This window comes from Orussus abietinus, unplaced genomic scaffold, assembly GCF_000612105.2.
Source record: "Orussus abietinus isolate OABI.00-Male unplaced genomic scaffold, Oabi_2.0 scaffold56, whole genome shotgun sequence".
NCBI lineage: Eukaryota > Metazoa > Arthropoda > Insecta > Hymenoptera > Orussidae > Orussus > Orussus abietinus.
In genome coordinates this window covers 566,716-586,411 of record NW_019394240.1, presented here as the reverse complement: position 1 = coordinate 586,411, position 19,696 = coordinate 566,716, and the positions used below count along the sequence as shown (strand labels likewise).

Genomic DNA, 19,696 nt, shown 5'->3' with positions numbered 1-19,696 from the left:
GGCATGACGATCGATATCTAAATCACTTAAACCCACGAAATTACATTAAGCGGTGACGCGCTCTTTATCAGAGGAATCCTGTTTTCGAGCTCGTAGTCCGACGTGACGTCAATCGCACGGGACTTCTTCCTCGTTTCGATATATCTCTGGAACGCTCATTAATCTGGCCACTAATAAATGAGTCCACCCGTTCACCTGTCCGTCACCTTATCACTGGATAGCCGCGAAAAAGTGCGCCGCGAGTCGGGAATTCTTCCCAAAGCTCGAGGTGCTCTAATCTTGAAGGAAGTGTTTAAATTAAAATACATGTATCTACTATTGACAATTACCCTATGTTTCGTATATCTCGCAGCCTGGGATGATGACTTATAAGACAAATATGCGCGTATGCCTCTAAACTAAAGTATTCCGAATAAGAGCCAATTGCTCGATTGTGTGGTTTAGAACAAAGTTTTGTCAAGGTTTGTCAAAAATGTCAAAGTTTTAGATAATTTGGTGTACCCAGTTTGGAGACAAGATTTATAAATATTTTGCCCTTTTTTTATGTATATATCCCACTTTCATATGTAGGAGGTATTTCAAATACACGTATCTACCATTGACAATTTTCCTATATTTCGTATATCTCGCGTATGATGGCTTATTACAAGACAGATATGCGTGTATGCCTCTAAACTAGAGTATTCCGAATAAGAGCCAATTCCTCGATTGTGTGGTCCAAGACTGACTCCTTTCTGCTCATTGTTCCTAGGGACAATCTTGGTTTAGCCGTATGAGTTGTTTAGGAAATGACCATGTCTTCTAAACAATGCTCATGGCTTCTAAACAATTCTCACATCTTCTACACAATTCTCACGTCTTCTAAACAATTCTCACATCTTCTAAACAATGCTCACGTCTTCTAAACAATGCTCACATCTTCTAAACAATTCTCACATCTTCTAAACAATTCTCACGTCTTCTAAACAATGCTCACAACTTCTAAACAATGCTAACGTCTTCTCGCCCGTGATCCCTGGAATAGGGTATGCACCTCCGATCATTTTCCCTTTCTCCCTTTGTGAATATTTCCTTCAATCTCAAATATCGGAAGAATTTCTAAGCACTCTGTGCCACCTCGAGTCGCGTTCTTAGGGTGGATTTATGCACTCGCAGATATTGCGCTGCCCGTAAATGAGAATTTAAGTACCTGGAACGCGTGCCTCTCTGGCGTTTCTATTTTCGCGAGGCGATAAAATTCGACCGGCATAAATCTGAGTTAGGTGGGAATTCCTCGGCAACTATCTCGCGGAATAATTCGCCCTTAAGGTGATATGAAAGTGTCATATATACATACCAAACAATCAAATTTTCTATAAAACTTTTCTCCAAATTGGGCGTAAGGAATCATTTGAATCTTCATCACGAGATTACGGAGTACCCAAGGAAGAAGGCGATGCTCGTGAAATTTCATTTTTCGAAAGAAACACTGTGTACTTATCTCGGACAAGAGCCCAAAAAAGACCTTTTTTTCGAAAAATGGAATTTCACGAGCATCGCTTCTTAGGTGAAGAATGTAAAATTGGGCTATAGGACCAGGAGTTCTATGAAAGGAAGGAATAAAGGACCGCGGTTATGAGATACGAGAGAAACAAACGGAAAGCGGACTTGAAAGAAAGAAAAGTCCCCCCAAATCGCCGGGAAGGGCTCCAACCCGGCAGTCCTTGGTATAATGAGAAAAATGACTAATTAATCGTACCAGGGTCTAGGGGGAATATTCGGGGATATTTGCACCCTACGTCGTCCGTCGCGCCTGCCGGTGTCACTTCTCTCGGTTCAAGGGGAAGTCAAAGAAGGGCCGAAACTACCCGGTAGCTGGTGGTGTCGCCAAAGAGGTAGCTAATGAATCGCGGACCGGCACCGACGTGGACACGAAAGGGGCGAGTCTCGGTTCCATTCGGTCCGCGCAGCTTGTTGGTCCATCTAGGTCCCCCTGGGTCCTTCGGGGTCATCCCGAGTCTTGGCCGAAAACGTCCCGGGTCCCTTTCAGCCCCAAAATTCGGGCGGATGCCCTCGAAGGATGCATCTCGACTACCCAATGAAAATCCTGGGGAGTCGAGATGCTTCCCATCGGGGCTGTTGAAAAATCCGGGAAATCGGAAAAATCCCCGGACGGGATCCGGAGTGCTTTCGAGGGACCCGAGGGTCCCTTGGATTTTCGATCGAGATTTCTAACCGCGAGATAGGGATATGCCGAGTGACCAAATTTCCGGCCAGCCAGTGCGGCCTCTCATTAGGTGTGTCAATTCGCCATCTGCCGGTGTAATTAGGTGTGTTACGAGGAGTCCGAAACGAGCGATTCCCCTCGCAATGGCCAACAATCAGCCCGGGAAGCGGGGCTAACACGGCTAATCGCATCGCCGATGGCTCGTCATTGATTATCGCGCGTTTTCCCGGCCCAGCCTCGGGACTTCGCGGAGGTCGACGATTGCGCAGCCCCGTCAGGATTGCGGCACCGAATTCGCCGATTCGACAGGCCAGGACGTGACACCTTATCTTCGGCCGATACGCCTGGATAAGCGTAGATTAGGTGGCGGTGAGCACGGCGAAACGGATTCCCAGCCGGGGCCTTCGCCGAGGATCGGCCGACCTGGGGGAAGAGTCGTCTAGATCGAAGCTGCCGGTCGTCTCGGCGCAAACTAAACGACCCGGGGGTGGTAAAAGTTAGGAGACTCCCCGGGGCCAATATCGGATTCTGGACCATAACGCGGATCGCGGGATGGCAGTCGCGGAAAGCTGCGACAAGTCGGCGGGTCTGCCGTCTTTCAATCCCGGACCGGCGAGACGGTCGTAAACGAGCGCGCCGCACGGAAGAAAAACTGCTAAACGAAAAAGCCCGCCCCGGTCGGATCGGGTCGCGCGATCAAACGGGGGAAATAATGGATTTCGGCCAATAAAGATCGCCCGGTCGGATTGCTCGTCCCGGGGCAGCGGCGTGACCCGGGGATAATCGGGCCCTCCCGGGGTTAATAGATTTTTTTCTTTTTTTTTTTCCCCCGGCGATTTGCGCGACTACCGCGACTTCCGGCGATTCCCTTACGACCCCCCGGCACGGCAGGTCGAGAGGATACGAGACGCCACCCTTAGGAAGTTCCAACATGACTTATGACCTCCACCATGGATTTTCAGGGTGCACGTGATCCGGTCTTTCGGGAGTCCGAAATTTCCGTTCCGGACCCCGTGGGCCCTTGGAAAATCCCTCATCTCGATCTTCTCCTGGGAATGGATCCATTGTGTTATGGTTTTTATCGGTGGTTTTGGAAGACGGGACCATGGGTCCAGCTCCGTCCGGATCTTTCCATCCGGGTTATCCGGCAGTGGGGCTAATAGGGCAAATCCGCGTCGGATGGGCTCGGAGTAGCCGAGTCCGTGCGGTCTATCAGAGATTAGCGGGTCGATCCATTAGGGGGTGATTTAGTCGTCGGTCCCCGAGCACTCAGCGTGGCGGGGCGGTCCCCCCTGCGAGGCGGGGGCATAATCAGCCGGGAATGAAGTATGCGCGCTCGGGGGGCATATTCGCGGCGGCGGTCGGGTGGGTCCGGCCGAGGGGTGGCGGCGGTCCCAGGGGCGCGATGTGTCCCACCCAATTACAATGTCCGGCACTTCGCTCTGTCCAAATACAAACAGGGCCGCTAATGCGCCCGCTAGTGCACCAACTCGCACCCTGCACTCTGCACTCGATATCCGTCGACGATGCGCCCACTGTCGGGGCGCGAAAAACCACCCCTTCGAGATGCGACATGGTGGAGGAGGGGTTTCAAAAATTCGATAAAGAAAAAACAATGACTAAAAACTAATACTAGTGGTATCAATTTTAGACGTCACAGCACGATCGCGCCCACTATCAGGGCGCGATAAACCGTCTCTTCGAGACGCCTCATGGTGGAGGAGGGGTTTTAAAAATTCGATAAAGAAAAAACAATGACTAAAAACTAATACTAGTGGTATCAATTTTAGACGTCATCGCGCACAGCACGATCGCGCCCACTATCAGGGCGCGATAAACCGTCTCTTCGAGACGCCTCATGGTGGAGGAGGGGTGCTAAAAATTCGATAAAGAAGAAACAATGACTAAAAACTAATACCAGAGGTGTCAATTTTAGACGTCATCGCGCACAGGACGATCGCGCCCATTATCAGGGCGCGAAAAACCACCCCTTCGAGACGCCTCATGGTGGAGGAGAGGTGCCAAAAATTCGATCAGGAAGAAATAATGACTTAAATCTAATACCAGAGGTACAAATTTCAAACGCCGATCGTTCGGAAGGTAGCAAAGGTATCCGAGGTCCTGCGTAACCGTCGCGGTACAAGGACGCCCGGCGTCGCGGGGCACGGCCACTGGGGCAGCGCGTCGGTCAGCTGCGCGGTCGCCCGTTCGATCGCTAACGAGCGATTCGATCTCGATACAAGGGTCGAATCGAGGCGCCGAGAGGTGCGCGAAAACCGGGCGGCCGAGAGAAAGAGGCCGAGAGCGGGAAGAAAGGGAGAAAGAGCGAGAGAGGACGGCCAATTACGGAGAGCAATTAACGCTCACGCTAATTGCTAATAAAAGTTACAATAAGTAATTAGTGCCCCTCCAGCCCGCCGTCCCCTGCGATGCCCAGGCATAAACGCTAACCTCGACCGCCCTTGCGTGGTCTTCCCTCTTGTTCGGAGGGCAACTAGCCGCTCGCAATTAGCCTAGCGATAGCCCCTGCGCTTTTTCGTTGACATCCATTCTTCGGCCCGCCGAACCGGGGACATTTCAAGCCTCCCGTAGGATGCCCATCGATTCTGCGCTAGGAAAAAGCCTACTTAGGAATAAAGGACTCCCATCCCCGCCTCGCGGGATTGCCTCGAATCACGAGATTTCCTTTCCGTTTCAGCCAGGAGCCGAGCCCTACGCCTTCGTGGAGTTCGACGAGCACGCCGGGGCCTCGACGGCGCTCTCGGCGCTGAACCATCGCCGCTTCCTGGACAAGGTAAGCGCCGCCGGTCCCGCGAATTAGTCTCGCCGGCGACGGAGACGACGCATCCGGAGAGCGGAACGGAGAGAGAGATGAAGGACTGGAGAGAAAGGGGAGTCGAGTATTGGAAGCCAGCCGGAATAGCTAATGCTCGAATATGTCGTAGTTTGGTGGGATGCGGTCAGAATTATACATGCTCCGCGATACATGACCCCCCGGTCCCCCTCGGCCGTACCTGGGCGTCGCGACGCCGCCGCGCGGAGTTACTCGGTTAGTTTAGATTCGCTCAGGCAAGTTTTGATGTCGCTCCCACCCCCCCTCCCACCCCCACCCCCCCTTCGCCGCCTCTTACACCGTAACTCCGACGACGCATTACTAATGCCGAACTGGTCGTAATAGATTGGATGCCTGAAACTTCGGGAACGCGCTAATGCAGCCCAACGTCGCGCCCGACGCCCGGCCCGTTAGACGCCGTAACGAGCGACGCAGCGAGGCGACGCCTGTCCGCCTGGAAAGGGGCCGAGGGATTGGGATCGGAGGTTTTTCTTTTTTTTTTAGGTTAGACCCCCCTCGTCGATTTACCTCCGGATGCCCGTCTGACCGAAGCCGGCTTTCTCCCCTGGCGAGTCAAGGGAGCGGTCCCACCTCGCCTCCACCTTGGACGGCCGTTCTTCTTCGGCTCTATTATTCCCCCGGCAAGTCCTTAAGGAATTTTAAAAATTCCCTCGAGCAACGTCTACCCACCCCTCGCCGCCGGATGCACCCCCGAGGTCTTCGGCCTTCTCGGTCCGGGTGCATCGCGGGGGGTCCTCCCGTAAATTCCGATCCTTCGGGCACGCCGACTTTCGTCCTCCTTGGCTCCTCGGTTCGAGCCGATGGGAACTTCCCTGCGAGGGAAATCCTCCCAGGGAACGTCCCCAGGTTCGCAGGGGTTGCGCAATGCGGTCGGCCGAGGAGAAAGCGCGGCTCTCGAGGTACCTACGTAACGAGAGGGAATTAACCCGAAGTTTAACGCTCGATACACCCACTGGTCCGACTTTGTCGCGACTCCCTTCCTGGTGGTCGCTCTGTCTCTCTTATATCCCCCGCCGACCCGTCTGTCCGTCTCGCTCCCTCTCGTTCTCGTTCCGCCGCTCATTAGGTCGAATTATACCCCGGCTCGGTGAGACTTTCCCGGGTACGCGACATGGTTCCGGCATGCACAGGGAATGGCGCCCTTGGCTGGGGGAATTATTAATCCCGATAACCGAACTCCTGGGTGCAATCTTTTCCCTGCACCGCCGGAGCCGCAGGTGGCGAATCCGTCGGTGTCAACGGCCGAGATCATTCCGGCGGATTATCCGGCGCAATAAGTAATTGCGAGTTCTCGCTGAAACCGGAAGTCGTAGGCAAAAGTGATTCCGACGAAAGTTGTTCGCCGCGAAGGGAGGGGCGACTTTTATCCGGGACATTTTTTAACTGCGTCTAAGATTAGTTCGGAAAAGGAGATCGAATCTATCGGTGCGTCTTATCGGGGTCAATGGCTGAGATGCTTTCGGTGGATTACGCGGCGTCCTTAGTTTTCACGAGTTTTCGCTGAAACCGGAAGTCCTAGATAAAAGTGTTTCGAACGAAAGTTGGTCGCGGCGATGGGAGGGGCGACTTTTATCCGGGACATTTTTTAACTGCGTCTAAGGTTAGTTCGGAAAAGGAGATCTTTTATCGCTGGACGCGCCCGATCTGCTGGCGGGGGATTCTCCCTCGGGACGCGCGTGTTCTTCGGGAAAGTGGCGTGCCCTTTCGCGTTTTCCGATTGAATCCACGGCCGGGAATCCATGCGATACTCAACCCGCTACGAGTTGGCTGTGCATCGGTACTCGACGTGACTCGGATTCGTATTAATGCGGAGCAACACCGTGAAATTACCTACATCCGGAGGAAGCTTCTCCTTTCCCCGCCCCGCCGACCGTCCACCCCTCTCGCCCCATCCGACCCCCAACGCATCCCTTTTCTCCACTTACCATCAAGGCACGTCCGATAATGGCGAGCGTTTACGTTCTTTTTACCTTTAATTACAAAAATCCCGATATCCTTCCTTCATAGACCTCCCGCTCGAGCGATAAAACGCGGCAAGCACTGATAAAAATTAAATTGACATACTCAATCATTGATCATTTCCATACTACAGTGAATTGCAGTAAAATGACATTGCTCCGTAATATCACATTCAGCATGAAAGTTAAGTTAATTAAATATCATAGCCTAACATTACATAGAATTCACGTAAAAATCCACTAATACGGTGAATACACGATGTTAGGTGTATGTATACATTATCTAATTTATAATCTTTCCACATTTACGTTTCTCTATGTATATAAGCCTTCAGTTACGAGGTATGTAAGAACGTACGTAAATTTCCATCGACATTTGTCAGGGTGAGTACACCTTCTCGTACCGTTAAAAAGGAAATCCACGCGGCCACCGATAAAGAAGAAAGAAAAAGAAAGAGAAAAATGATATGCGTATATTCGGGGGGAGAATTTTCCGGAGATTCGTTTACGGCCCCGGAGTTCGAAAAGACAGGTGGGGACGGTCGTTAGGGAAAAGCGACTCGCAAAGAGCTTTTCCCCTCCATCCCTCCACCCGATCGAACCCGCCGGGGGTGGCAGGAGATACGGGAGTCGCAGAAACGGAAATCAGTTGGGAGCACGAAGTTACGATTGAGATTTAAGTTATTGACAAGCTACTTTGGCGAGCCCCCGACGAGATCTCGCCCGGTTTATCCCGGTGGCCCACTGCCTCTCTGATTTCCCTCAGGACCGAACCCTTGAGAAACCATTCTTCCGCCCACAATGACCCCCCACGGTGCGCGCCCGCCACCCACTTATCGCGCACGTCCTATCCGGCGACGTAGGGGATTTTTTAATCTCGCGATGCGCCCGATTTATCGCCCCCCCGAATTCCCCCCCCCCCCAGGAAGAAAAACCTCCCGTCGGAATCCAGCGGCACATTTTTCCCGAGCCTTGGGGGCCCCCTCTGGAGTAAACCGCGGTGGAAATTCCCCGAATTTTCCATCGGCTCCTCCCTGAGGAGGCGGAAAAGCGTAGGAATCCGAGTTGTCCATTGCACCGTCCACCGGTAGGGAACCGAGTTTTCCCGCTAATTTTTCATCCGGCCGATGGAAACGTGCTCTTTGAGGGCGCGAGAGGATAGGATTAAACCCCTACCGAAAACAAAGGTCCTCGCTTGGAGGGCCGTATACGTTCAGCCGTCACATGAGCGACTCGACTGGTATCACGGGTCCGTAGTACAGAGTATATACGGTATATTACCAGAGTGGCGTTCCGTTTAACCCCCCCGGGGCGGGGGCGATGCGTTTTCCGCCGCGAGCCGGCCTCGTCGCAGTGTCCCATTGGCCGCGAGCGCATACGCCGTCCCTTTCGCTTCGACGGCGAACACCATTCCGCGAGGATTAAATATTGACTGCGATTCTGATTTATAGTAATTGCCGGGGGGGAGGTCCACGGGGGGTGGCTAGCTGCCCGGAGGAAAGCCATTCCCGCTACGCGGCGCGGCGCTTCCGCGCGGCCTGACGGATGCGCTCGCCGAACCGTTGCGGACGTTTCTCGCGCGTTTCCCCTGTCGCCCTGTCGCCGTGTTGGCCTATCCGCTTTTATTTACCGTCTTTCGTTAACCGAGAGACCCCGGGACCCGATCCTCGAGTTCACGGGAACGCTACTAGATCCCCATGAGAAATTTTCCCCATTTTCCCGAAATCCCGTCACTGGTCGACGCTCCTACGCCAAACCGTCGATCTCACGGGCGAAATTTAATCCCAGGAGAAATTTCGATTTCATACCTCTGTATCGACTGTACGCGGTTTCGTTGATGGCTGGAAAAAAAGGCGTGGAAAAACGATCCGATCTCGATGACCTGGTGCTAACGTCGCTCATTCGAGAGGTTTAAGAAAACGATACTTTCCGCCGAGTTTGACAGGCTCAAAATCCCGGATAATGAGACTCGGTTAGGGTGTTCGCGGCTGTATGTGTACTTGGGGCGGAACTCTACCGAGTTTCTTAATCGACCTCGGAATCGAGTCCGTCCAGCCGGATTGTCCGGGGAAACTCCCTTCCGAATACCGGCAGGCAGATGGTACCGCTACCGAGGCACGTTCCGGCCCGGCCGCGGATCCAGGGATGTGGGGACCGGGTCGACTTCTCTCGAGGACCTCGATCGATCCATCGATCGTCCACGGAGAGGCAGCCTGGCCGATTTCGGGGCATTCCGCGCTTTTAACCGAGACGGCACGGATTGATGCATGGTCCTACCTTGCGTTTTTCGGGCTCCCGGCCCGGAACGAGGAGTAATGAACGATTCGTTAATTGCCGCTAATTAAGGATAAATAACGGCGGGAGTCGCGCGAGGGGTTTGGGAGACGCGGAGGTCACCGGCTAGCCGGGCCGGTGATTTACCGGTAGAGCAGCAGGCGGCGTCCGATTATTTTTGGTTTTAGTCCTGGCGGCCATTATTTTTGGTCTCCCGCCGCCGCAACCTTCGACTCCGGAGCCCGCCGGAAATTTAGTGCGTACATGCCGGGGCTTAAAGTGCACCACTCGCCCTCGTGGCCTCGCCTTTTCCTGCCCTCGGGCCGATACCGGTCACCTATTTTTTTTTTTTTACATAATTACGCCCGTTTCCTCTAGATATTTCCGCAGGTGGAGTCCCCTTGCAGATGGAAGGGCGCCATCGACCCCTGGATCCCGACCTACCCCACCTGCGGCGCAAGGCATCGTATATGACACTTCCATATCATATTTTCGGGGGGGAAGTCCCCTCGCAGGTGGAAGGGCATCATCGACCCCTGGATCCCGACCTACCCCATCTGCGGCGCAAGGCATCGTATATGACACTTCCATATCACATTTCCGCGGGAGGAGTCCCCTCAAAGGTGGAAGGGCATCATCGACCCCTGGATCCCGACCTACCCCACCTGCAGCGGAAGACTACTCCCTTGGAAATCAGTAAATACGATTTCCTTCAATTTCATATGATGAACAACAATGCGACTCGGTAACAAGTGATGGTCTTAAGGGGATACGATATTGTCATATACACATATATGACACTTTCATGTCATATTTCCGCGGGAGGAGTCCCCTCGCAGGTGGAAGGGCGCCATCGACCCCTGGATCCCGACCTACCCCACCTGCAGCGCGAGGCATTACCGTCGTTTCAGCTTACTAGCACATAAGACACTTTTTTCGCCTTGATCCCTTTCAGATGCGAGTATATCGATCACCAGAGAGTTCCAAATTGCCGTCCAATTGTCCTTCGTTCCTCATATTAGAGTCTTCAATAATTGGATATCGATTGAAAAGTGAGAGCTCGATGACATTTGTTTCTGGTTCGGGCTAACTTGAGCGATTTTATTAAAAACCGCAAATTTTCAAAGTTTCAGGATAATTCCAAGGTGCTCACGAGTCATGTGTCGAAGTTTCTGCTCGGGATTTCGAGCTGATTTCCATATGATTTCGAGCGTTAAAATCCGTGATTCCGTAAGTGAACACCCCCAAGAACTCCGTACAGGGCCGAAGAAAGCCGAGGATCGCCCGGTAGTTTGTATTAATTCCTCTCGGATACAATTAGTCGGGCCATTCGTCAGGGTAGTTTCATTAAAGTGGGTCCCATACTAGAGGGCTGACCGGGAAGAACGGACTGGACGAAAAAAATCGCAAAGTCCGTCCCTCCTCTTCCTCTCTCGAGGGAGCATCTCCTGGAATTCCGGGAAACCCGCGTCGCATCCACTTCCGGAAGGAGGCGAGGTCGACGGGGGGTCCAGGACCCCGGCGCGTCCGATCGAGAGGGCGAAACACGTCGGAGGGGGATCGGGAGAGAGATCTACTCGTAAATTCCGCGGATCCAGGCGCAGGGTGGCGCAGTCAAGGTTAGGTGCATCCGAATAGAACCGACGTAGTGATTAACGAGGGAGAGGAGCCGACCGGGCGAGTAGCGAGTAGCGAGTCGCGCGACCGGGAGGGAACGAGGGGGCGGCCGCGCGTCGGCCCTCTAATGGAAATTAAATAAAAGAGAATCGAATGAACTGTAACCAAAATTCAGTGTTCGCCCGATGGAAAACAAAGGGCCTCGGGCTCGGGGGTGTAAAAGAGTGGGAGAGAGACGGCGGATGGGGTGGGCGACGGAGAGAGGGATAGAGCGGACGGACGGATCCGGGAAAGACAGCCAAGGGGACGAGGAAGGGACGATCCTCCCCGGGGCGAGAGAGAGGAGGACGGATGCTGCTCGGGGGTGAGCGGGTCGGAGAGAGACGGACCTATGGGGGCTCCATGGGTGCGACGAGCGTCGACCGAGCGACGAAGATCGAGCACCCTGCGCGCCCGAGAGAGCGGAGAAATACGTATCCAGTTAGTTTTACACTGCGGCTCCAATTGATTCGAAATCGATTGTCGTTGGAGCGATTTTCAATTGATCGATTACCGTGGGGGGGCTGTTCCTCGGGCGCCTCTCCGAGGTAGGGGCGAGCCCCGCCGATTGCGCCCGTTTTTTACGGGCGTTTGTTTCGGCCCGTCTTTTCAGCCCTATCGCCCACCCCCCAGAGGGAAGTTTCTTCCCCTCCGTTAGCGTCTCTTCTCTCTCGGTTGACCCGCCGCCACTTCGAAGTTAGACTAAACATCAACAACCCCGCGGAGCCGGAAGGGTTCCCCGGTGGAAAACGCTAACCTGTTCCGCATTAAAATTTTCCCCGTGCGAGGAACTATCCTCCCTGTTTATTGATACCGAGGAGGACGACGTCTCCCTACGGCGACCTCTCCGCCGGGGAAATTAATTACTGGGAGCTCGTCCGATCGTCCAATCTCCCGGGGGCCGTCTTCCGGGCGTTTAACGGCGACCTAGCCGTTGCCCCGTATTTTTTTTTTTTCTTCTCCCGCGTGCTCTCGGCTGCGGATTGTGCAATTTCGAGGGAAACTATTTCCCGGCGTTAACGCGGCGGGAGGTAGCAGCCGGCAGCCGTTCTCGTCGTTAAACGCGTGCGACGCGTTAATTAAATCGGCGGACGTACCTCTACGGATGAGGCCCCGGGTCTTCGACGAAACGCGGACAAAACGCCGCGGATGATGGATATTTCGAAGTTACCGCCGTCCCGAAGTTGCGGGAGGAAATGCATTTTTTTTTCTTCTCTAACCCCCCCCCCCCCGCAAAGTAGCCGCGAAAATTCCGTCCGGATTACCGCGTCGGACCTTCCGCGCGTTCGCGTTTCGTCGCTTCCAGGGGAGGCCTTCCCGAAACTATCCCGAATTCCGAGATACTGCCGAGTAGAGCGGCTCTCCGGGCGCGGCGGAAACGCATCGGTGCCGCCCGTGGGCGAATTCTGGCGAATTCCGCCCATCCGCCGTCTAGCGGGCGGATTAGCCTAATTCGCGGCGGAGCCACGTAAACGTCGAGAGTCGTTAGCCGAGTAGCGAGTAGCGTGTTCACGTAGCGAGTACCGCTCCGAGTGCTCTGAAGAGCAGTAGACCAAGATGGCATTAGATACGTAGCGGCGGTATCGCTGAATTTCCTTTGTTCGCCCAAACCGCCCAGAGGGCGAAGCGACACGTACCGTCCGACGAAACGAGTCCGTGGGAACTTCCTTCCCATCAAACTGAAAACCTCCATCCGAATTTCGGCATCCCTCTCCCGCTGGACCCGATAAAAGGAATCGTTCGGATGGTATCTCATCCTTATAAGTGCGATCGGGTGATAAAACGCGCCAAGATCCGCGAATGCGAGAAAAGATTGAGGTAGATACAGATAAAGATGGCATTAGATACGTAGTGGTGGTACCACCGAATTTCCTATAAAAATGCGAAACGTACCGTCGGATGAAACGAGTCCATGGGAACTTCCTACCCATCAAAGTGAAAATCTCCATCTCGGGAATTCCTCTGAATTTCGCCACCCCTCTCCCGCTGGACCCGATAAAAGGAATCGTTCGAACGATACCACCCCCCCATGCGCGCGATCGGGTGATAAGACGCGTCAAGATCCATGACTTCGAGATAAGGTTGGGGTACAAGTCGCACTTTCCGGAGAAAGCGCACCGTCTCATAGGAGGTGGGCGAGTGGGGTAAGAGAGAGGGCGAACGAAGGGTCGAAGGAGCGGCCCTCTCTCTCCCCCTCGCGGGCGCAGGTGGCGAACAAAGGGGGGCCGGAGGCGGTGCGGGAGAGCAAAGGGGTCTGCGGAAATAATGAAAGGGTGTTTATCCAGAATTAGATCCAGCCCCCGTCGCCGCGGCGGACGGTTCCCGTACCCCCATAGTCCATCGCTCGCTCATTCGGACAAATTAGCCCGGCGGCGGGCCTTTGTAGTCGCGCGATTCAAAGGCCCCGTTTTACTTTCCCGCTCGCGCACCCGAGTTGGCACGGCTCTTCGACACTTCATTTGGACAAGCCTCGGCGCTCCTCGGGAGAATAAAGGGTTCGCCCGCGTCCCGAGAGAGAGGGGGTGGGACTCGCGACTCGCGGGGGGTCGCCCTCCCGAAGACACCCCCAGGTGATCGATGGCCACGGTGCGGGGGAAGGATTTCTAAATAAATTCGTAAACGATATAAAGCACGGACGGTCCGTCCACGGCGTCGACGGGGTGTGCCCCTCCCCCAGGGACAGGGGGGAAGAGGGGGACCGGGCGCGCCGCGATCCATTAATCTCGGGAATTAAAAGAAAATTAATTACACTCGTTGCAACTCGAGTGGGCTCGGGGTGATGGACGACGGGGAGCGGCTAGACGCCTAGTCCGAAAGAGGGGCTCCTGCCCCCCCCCCGGCGAGAGTTTCGCACTTCGCGAGATGATGTTTTTTTTCTTCCATTTTCTCCCCAGCGTCGATTCAGGGGGTGCGGGAAATCCTGGGGGGTTGTCGGTCTTTCGGGGCGCGAGGGGGAATTTCGAGCCTGAACGGCCGGGGGGAGGTGTGCGCGATTTCGTGCATGGGGAATCAGCTTCGATGGGGTTCCTCTCGATCGAGGCTCGCACCCCTTAGCGAGGAGTGCACCCCTCGCGTCGGTGGACGCGTAACCGCCAATTAACTATCGACTTTCTGGAGTCGAGTCGCGCGGGCCGATCGATTATTACCGTAGAGCGATAATAACGGCGCGGATGTCGAGGCGAGGCCGCCGTTACGGGACGCTAACAACGACGGCTCCCCTCCGGAAGCCCGAGGAATCCCTTCCGCCGATCGATCCTCCTGGATGCGAGTTTCCGGAGCGGCGGTTCCGCGTTTGCCGAAAAGGGGACACACCGAGAGTTTATGGGAGGTGCGAGAGTATCGAGCTGTTATCGATCGGGGACGTAGCGGCGGTCCCCCGATTCTTTGGGTAAACGTTTAATAAGGATGCCCCGAGGTGACCTCTTCCTGGGGGGGGGATAATTTAAATGGCTGGCTTCCCGGGGCCGCCGGAGGTCCGTCCCTCGGAGTCGGCCTCCGGGAACGGCTCCTGGGGGCAATTCCGCCCCGGGACGGCGCGCTCCCGCGCGGAGACTCCGCTTAAATATTCCCTCATTTCTTATTCAGAGTATATTTCATTCGTTCGTCGGTTCGTCGACTCCCGCGATCCTTCGTCTCCCGTAATACATATTCCGACATCCCCCGGCGGCGCCCCCCCCGGCCCGCCGGGGGCGACCGCCCCCTCGGCTCTCCGGCCGGCGTACCGAAAAATTCCAATGATTTGTGCGACCTATCTGCATTTTAATTACTACGAATAATATTCGGAATAACCGTGGCCGGGCTCTCTCTCGGGGGCGGTCGCCCCTGCCCCACGCGTAGTTCCCCTCCCCCCCCCGACTTCTTCGTCCCGCCCTCGAAGGAACGATTACCGTCCCCCGAGTGTCCCCTAACGATTGCCGATTGTTTTTTGGCCTCGGCGCGACCCGGGGGCGATCGCCCCCGACCGATGCTCGACCCTGGGGGCGCCGTCGAGAAGACGCTCCAACTCCAACCGAGACGGTCGATCGACCTCGCCGCGGACCCCGCGACGCTTATTAAAAAGCCCCCAACCCTCGACCCGCGGTCCAGTGCGCCTCGTGACAATGCGCGATCATTAGGGTCCTCCCTCCGGGAGGGAACGGCCCGGGGTCCTCGACGCCGGCCGGGAGTTCCAGATCCCAGATGCCGCTTCCTCTCGTCGGCGAACTCCTAAACGGGCGAAATCAACGAAATCGACCAAATGAAGGGGGGACACTCGGCGTAATAATTAGGTCTTTTTATTTAAACCATGGGGGGAGAGTTAATTGCGAGGGGATAGGGTATAGGTACCCAGTGACCGCGAGGTTCCCTCCCCGGTCTCGGACCATGGACGTGAGAATATATGGACGGAGCCCAGAGTCCCATTTTAGACCAGCCCGCGAATCTTCAGATCGGTAAATCATCCCCTTGATACTTCCCGTTTGCTCTTATTTCTTTTTCCCTCCCCCGGAAGTGACGACTAAATCTCAGCCAATCGGGAAGCTGAGAGTTTGGCTAACCAATATGGGCCCTAACTGCTCATTGTTCCTCCGAGTTCTTCCTTCCTTCCTCTCTGGCTTGGGCTAATTCCATATATCCTTCCGTTCATGTTTCGGACGCGTTCCTTTCCCCCCGGCGAAAGTGGAACTCCGCCGTTCCCGGGACCGGGCTTGCGCCCTCGGCTGGCTCTCACCGGCCGCGTCTCGGGCCGAAGTGGCCCTCCCTCGGGGGCACTTCCCCCCGGGCGGGCTGCAGCCTTTTCTAATTCGCAAGTTGGCCGCAGCTGAGCAAACGCGCGTCCCGTGGTTCCCTGCCGTTCCCGTCTACCGAGTTGAGGATTTAAGTTCGGTCCCGTAGATAGGAGCGACGCCCGGTAGCCCCGGGGGCAGGGCGACGTCGCCCCCCTGCGAGGGTGTAGGCGTCGTACCGAGACTCGTACCTACTGCGCCGACCCTCGGGTACGTCCAAGTGTACGTACGGTGTACACGCGGGTACGTACACTCGACACGGCGAAGTACCACCCCTGCGCCTCCGCTTCCTAGGAGGCTCCCTCTCGCCCTTCTGCAGCCTCACGATAAGCCGGGCCCGAGTCGGCAGATGTCGCAATATACTCAATTGTAAATTACCGAACGCATACGCGGCAAAGTGCGGCACCCGGCCGCGTCGATAACGCCCGATCGGGGGTAAAAGAAGAAAAAAGAAAAAAAAATAGGAAGAAATTCGTTTCTTTCGTTTATCGACCCAGGACTTCGGGAGATTTCTCCCGAGCGCCTCCGCGACTCCTCCGGGATTCCGCGCTGGAATAATGCACCGGAACCGGGACTCGCATCCCCGATGCAAATTAGCGCGCCCCGTGCATCCGGCTCGTAATTCAACCCCCGCCCCTTGGAGGCGATTTACCCTTCGACTATTTCTCCGCTCCTTATCGAGACGTCTTCGGCCCCGGAGAAGAGCCGCGGAGGTTCCTCCCTCTGGCTTCCTTATCACTTCCCGCCCTGTCCCATTATACGAATATTAGCCATCGGGGAGCCGCGAAATTGCCGGGACTTTAATAATTTATTTTAACGCCATCGTCGACCGAGTGGCTAACGGTTACGGCTCCTAGGAATTTATTTTTCATTAGGCGCGTCGCCCGAAGAGGTGGAGGCGCCCCCGGGGGGCGGCACGGCGGACCCCGCGGAAGCTCCGTCGCGACGCCGGAGGGAATTCGTTTGACGACTCGCCCTTCAAGGGCCTCGCCAAGATTTACGCTGATCCCGTCATCGATGCGCCGCCCTGGAATGACATCGATGCCCGTGTAATCGTAAAACGGGCCGCGGGTCGTAACGGCGCCGTGGCATGCAATATTTAACGGTACGACGTTACGCCGTAACGACCCTCGACGTCGGAGCTCGCCTTTCCACGGGCTCGATGGCGCCCCGACGATACGAGCAACGGCGAGGCCGTTGCGCCGCGACGTCCGAGTAGACGTCTGGCCTCGACGTCTACTCTGACGTCTGCGGCGAGAAAAATCGCCCTTCGTTTTCCGGCCCAGGGACCGGATACTCCGGTTCATTCGGATCTCTTTTTTTCTCGCATACGAATTGATTTGCATGAAAAATGTTGCGCTATTACGAAGTCGCGTAATTGTCCATTATTAGAATGTTGGATTCGAAACTGTCAATTCCGCGTGAAAAAATGTTGCACGGTTGCGAAGTCGCGTCATTTCATTGTTCATAGTTAGAAAGCCTTATTCGAAACTGTCAATTCCGCGTGAAAAATGTTGCATGGCTGTGAAGTCGCGTCATTGTTCATCATTGGGAAGTCGCATTCGAAACTGTCAATTCCGCGTGAAAAATGTTGCACGGTTGCGAAGTCGCGTCATTGTTCATAATTAGAAAGCCTTATTCGAAACTGTCAATTCCGCGTGAAAAATGTTGCATGGTTGCGAAGTCGCGTCATTGTTCATCATTGGAAAGTCGCATTCGAAACTGTCAATTCCGCATGACAAATTTCGCATCGTTGCGAAGTCGCGTCATTGTTCATCATTAGAAAGCCGTATTCAAAACTGTCAATTTCACGTGCGAAAGTTAATCGTATGAACTGGAGTTTCGGGTCCCTGGACGAAGGCTTGAACAGAATAGGCAGAAAAAGATGAAGACTCGATCCTCTTGGACGCGATCATCGTCCCTTGCCGATCGGCCGCCCCCGGTTGAAGTACGCGTCGATCTCTATCGGCGGCTTTGTTACAGGTGCCTTCCCTTATATGTGCCCATAATTATGAAAGTGGTCTAAGTCAAAATTAAAAAAAAAAATGAGTTTATCAGTCATTTCACGCCATATTATTTCAAACGAAATTAATTCAATGTAATTTCGAAACAAAAAATACATGACTTAGACCACTTTCATAATTATGGGCACATATCTTCGTTGCCCCGGAAATTTGCCAACCTTAGCCGCGAGGATGCGTCTTCGGCGTGTACTTGACACGAAGCATCCCCGGTGATGCGATTTGCACGTATGTTTGGGATGCACTCAGCCAGACAGCCAGTCGGGGGGCAAGCCGTCCGACGAGTCAGCCAACCGAGCGGGTCCCCCGGTGCACCTACGCGTCTCCGCCACGGATTCCGCTCCCGACGCCGCCAGCCAATTCTCCCTCGAACCGCGAACAAAAATGTGACGTGCGTCGCCGGCAGCATTCCGCGTCCAAATCCGCGGAAGCGCTTCCAAGGTGCACCCTTTCCGACGCTGCGAGGCGGCCGCGGAGGTGCATCCGAGGCTTACCGGAGATTCGCTTATTTCTTTAGATCCCCACCCTTGGATCTCCTAGAGATTTTGAAAATCACCTTCGAGTAGCATTTTCAAGTATCCCAAGTATGAAATATCAGTGCAAGTGCAAGTACAAGCACCCTTATTAGGCGCAACGCGTCCGACCTAGCGCGGCCTCCACCCCTACGTCTGGTCGCTCGCGGCGTTACCTACTGCGCCGAGGAGGTATTCTCTCATTAAATCATGGATTTTCATGCTCGAAGTGACGGGGAAATCAGGTGGAAGCAAGCAGACATCTCGGGAAATGGTTGGAAATCACCGACACATTTTTACGATTTTAAGGCCGAACGTCATTTGTTACCGAATGGTATTGTTTAACATATGAAATTAAAAGCAATGCGCTCTCAAAGAACGAAATCATGGATTTTCATGCTCGAAATGACATGGAAATTATTTGGGAGCAGGTAGAAATCCTTGGAAATAGGTGGAAATCATCGACACATTCTTACGATATCAAGGCCGCACGTGACACGTTACCGAATTGCATTGTTTAACATATGAAATCAAAGGCAATCCGCTCTAAAAGAAGGGAATCATGGATTTTCATGCTTGAAATGACGTGGCAATCAGCTGGCAGTAAGCATAAATGTTTGGAAATAGTTGGAAAACATCCCCACGTTCTCGCAACTTCAGGGCCGAACGTGACTTGCTACCGAATTTCATTGTTTAACATATGAAATCAAAGACAATCGTTTTAACTGACCAACCGCCCCTCGTACTGCATCGTTCCTGCCCTTGCCGCAGGAGAAAAAGGGAGTCTGGGAAGGTATAAATACCCTAGGATGTGTACCAAAGTTCCCTAGGATCAGCCTAGCGGGGCATTAATCGCGCCGAAATTGGGTGGAGGCTCCGGTTTCCAGGACCCCCCGACGCCACCCGGCGTCGAGGCATCCTTGCGTGGGACGCGTCGCCCCACATACGGTGGAAAGGCTTTTAATCGGACCACGGTGTCCCTGTGTTCTCGGACCCCCACGTACCGGGGGCGCCGTTACGTCCTGGGATATGGACGGCGACTCAAATGGCGCGTTAAACGAACACCCTGCGCCCGGTCCACGTACGTGCACGTCGCCGGCTGCATCTGGGGGTGCATCCGGCGCGTCCCGAGCATCCTCGCGGCCAAAGTGCATCCTCCGATTCGGCAATAAAGCTCTCCGCGAGCGACGGGACGGTTCGAAAAAGCGAGTTAACAAAGGGCGCGTTTCCAATCACGGGAGGCTCGCTCGGCCCTCCCGGGGGCGCTCGCCCCCGGCCGGCCTCTCGGAGGTAGGGGCGCGATGGGGCGAAATTGATGACGAATAAATGATTCCCGCCTTCGCGCCTCTCGAACCCAAGATAAGCGACATAAATTTCAGGAGCCGGGGCCGCTTGCCTCCTCGGCTCGTTCCCGGCGCCGCCACTCGGATGATGGCCTCCTGTGCGCTCGCA

The 19,696-nt window shown here is 54.7% G+C and overlaps 1 protein-coding gene across 1 annotated transcript in view; it reads left to right on the top strand.

Moving 5' to 3' along the window:
- Positions 1–635: 635 nt before the first annotated feature.
- Positions 636–19,696, top strand: part of LOC105700252 (nucleolysin TIAR) — a 249,890-nt gene continuing 230,829 nt past the window's right edge. Inside the window, exons 1-2 of the mRNA XM_012425926.1 lie at positions 636–662; positions 4,905–5,000. Of these exons, the coding sequence (XP_012281349.1) occupies positions 636–662; positions 4,905–5,000 (123 nt within the window). The remainder of the gene's footprint in view (positions 663–4,904; positions 5,001–19,696) is intronic.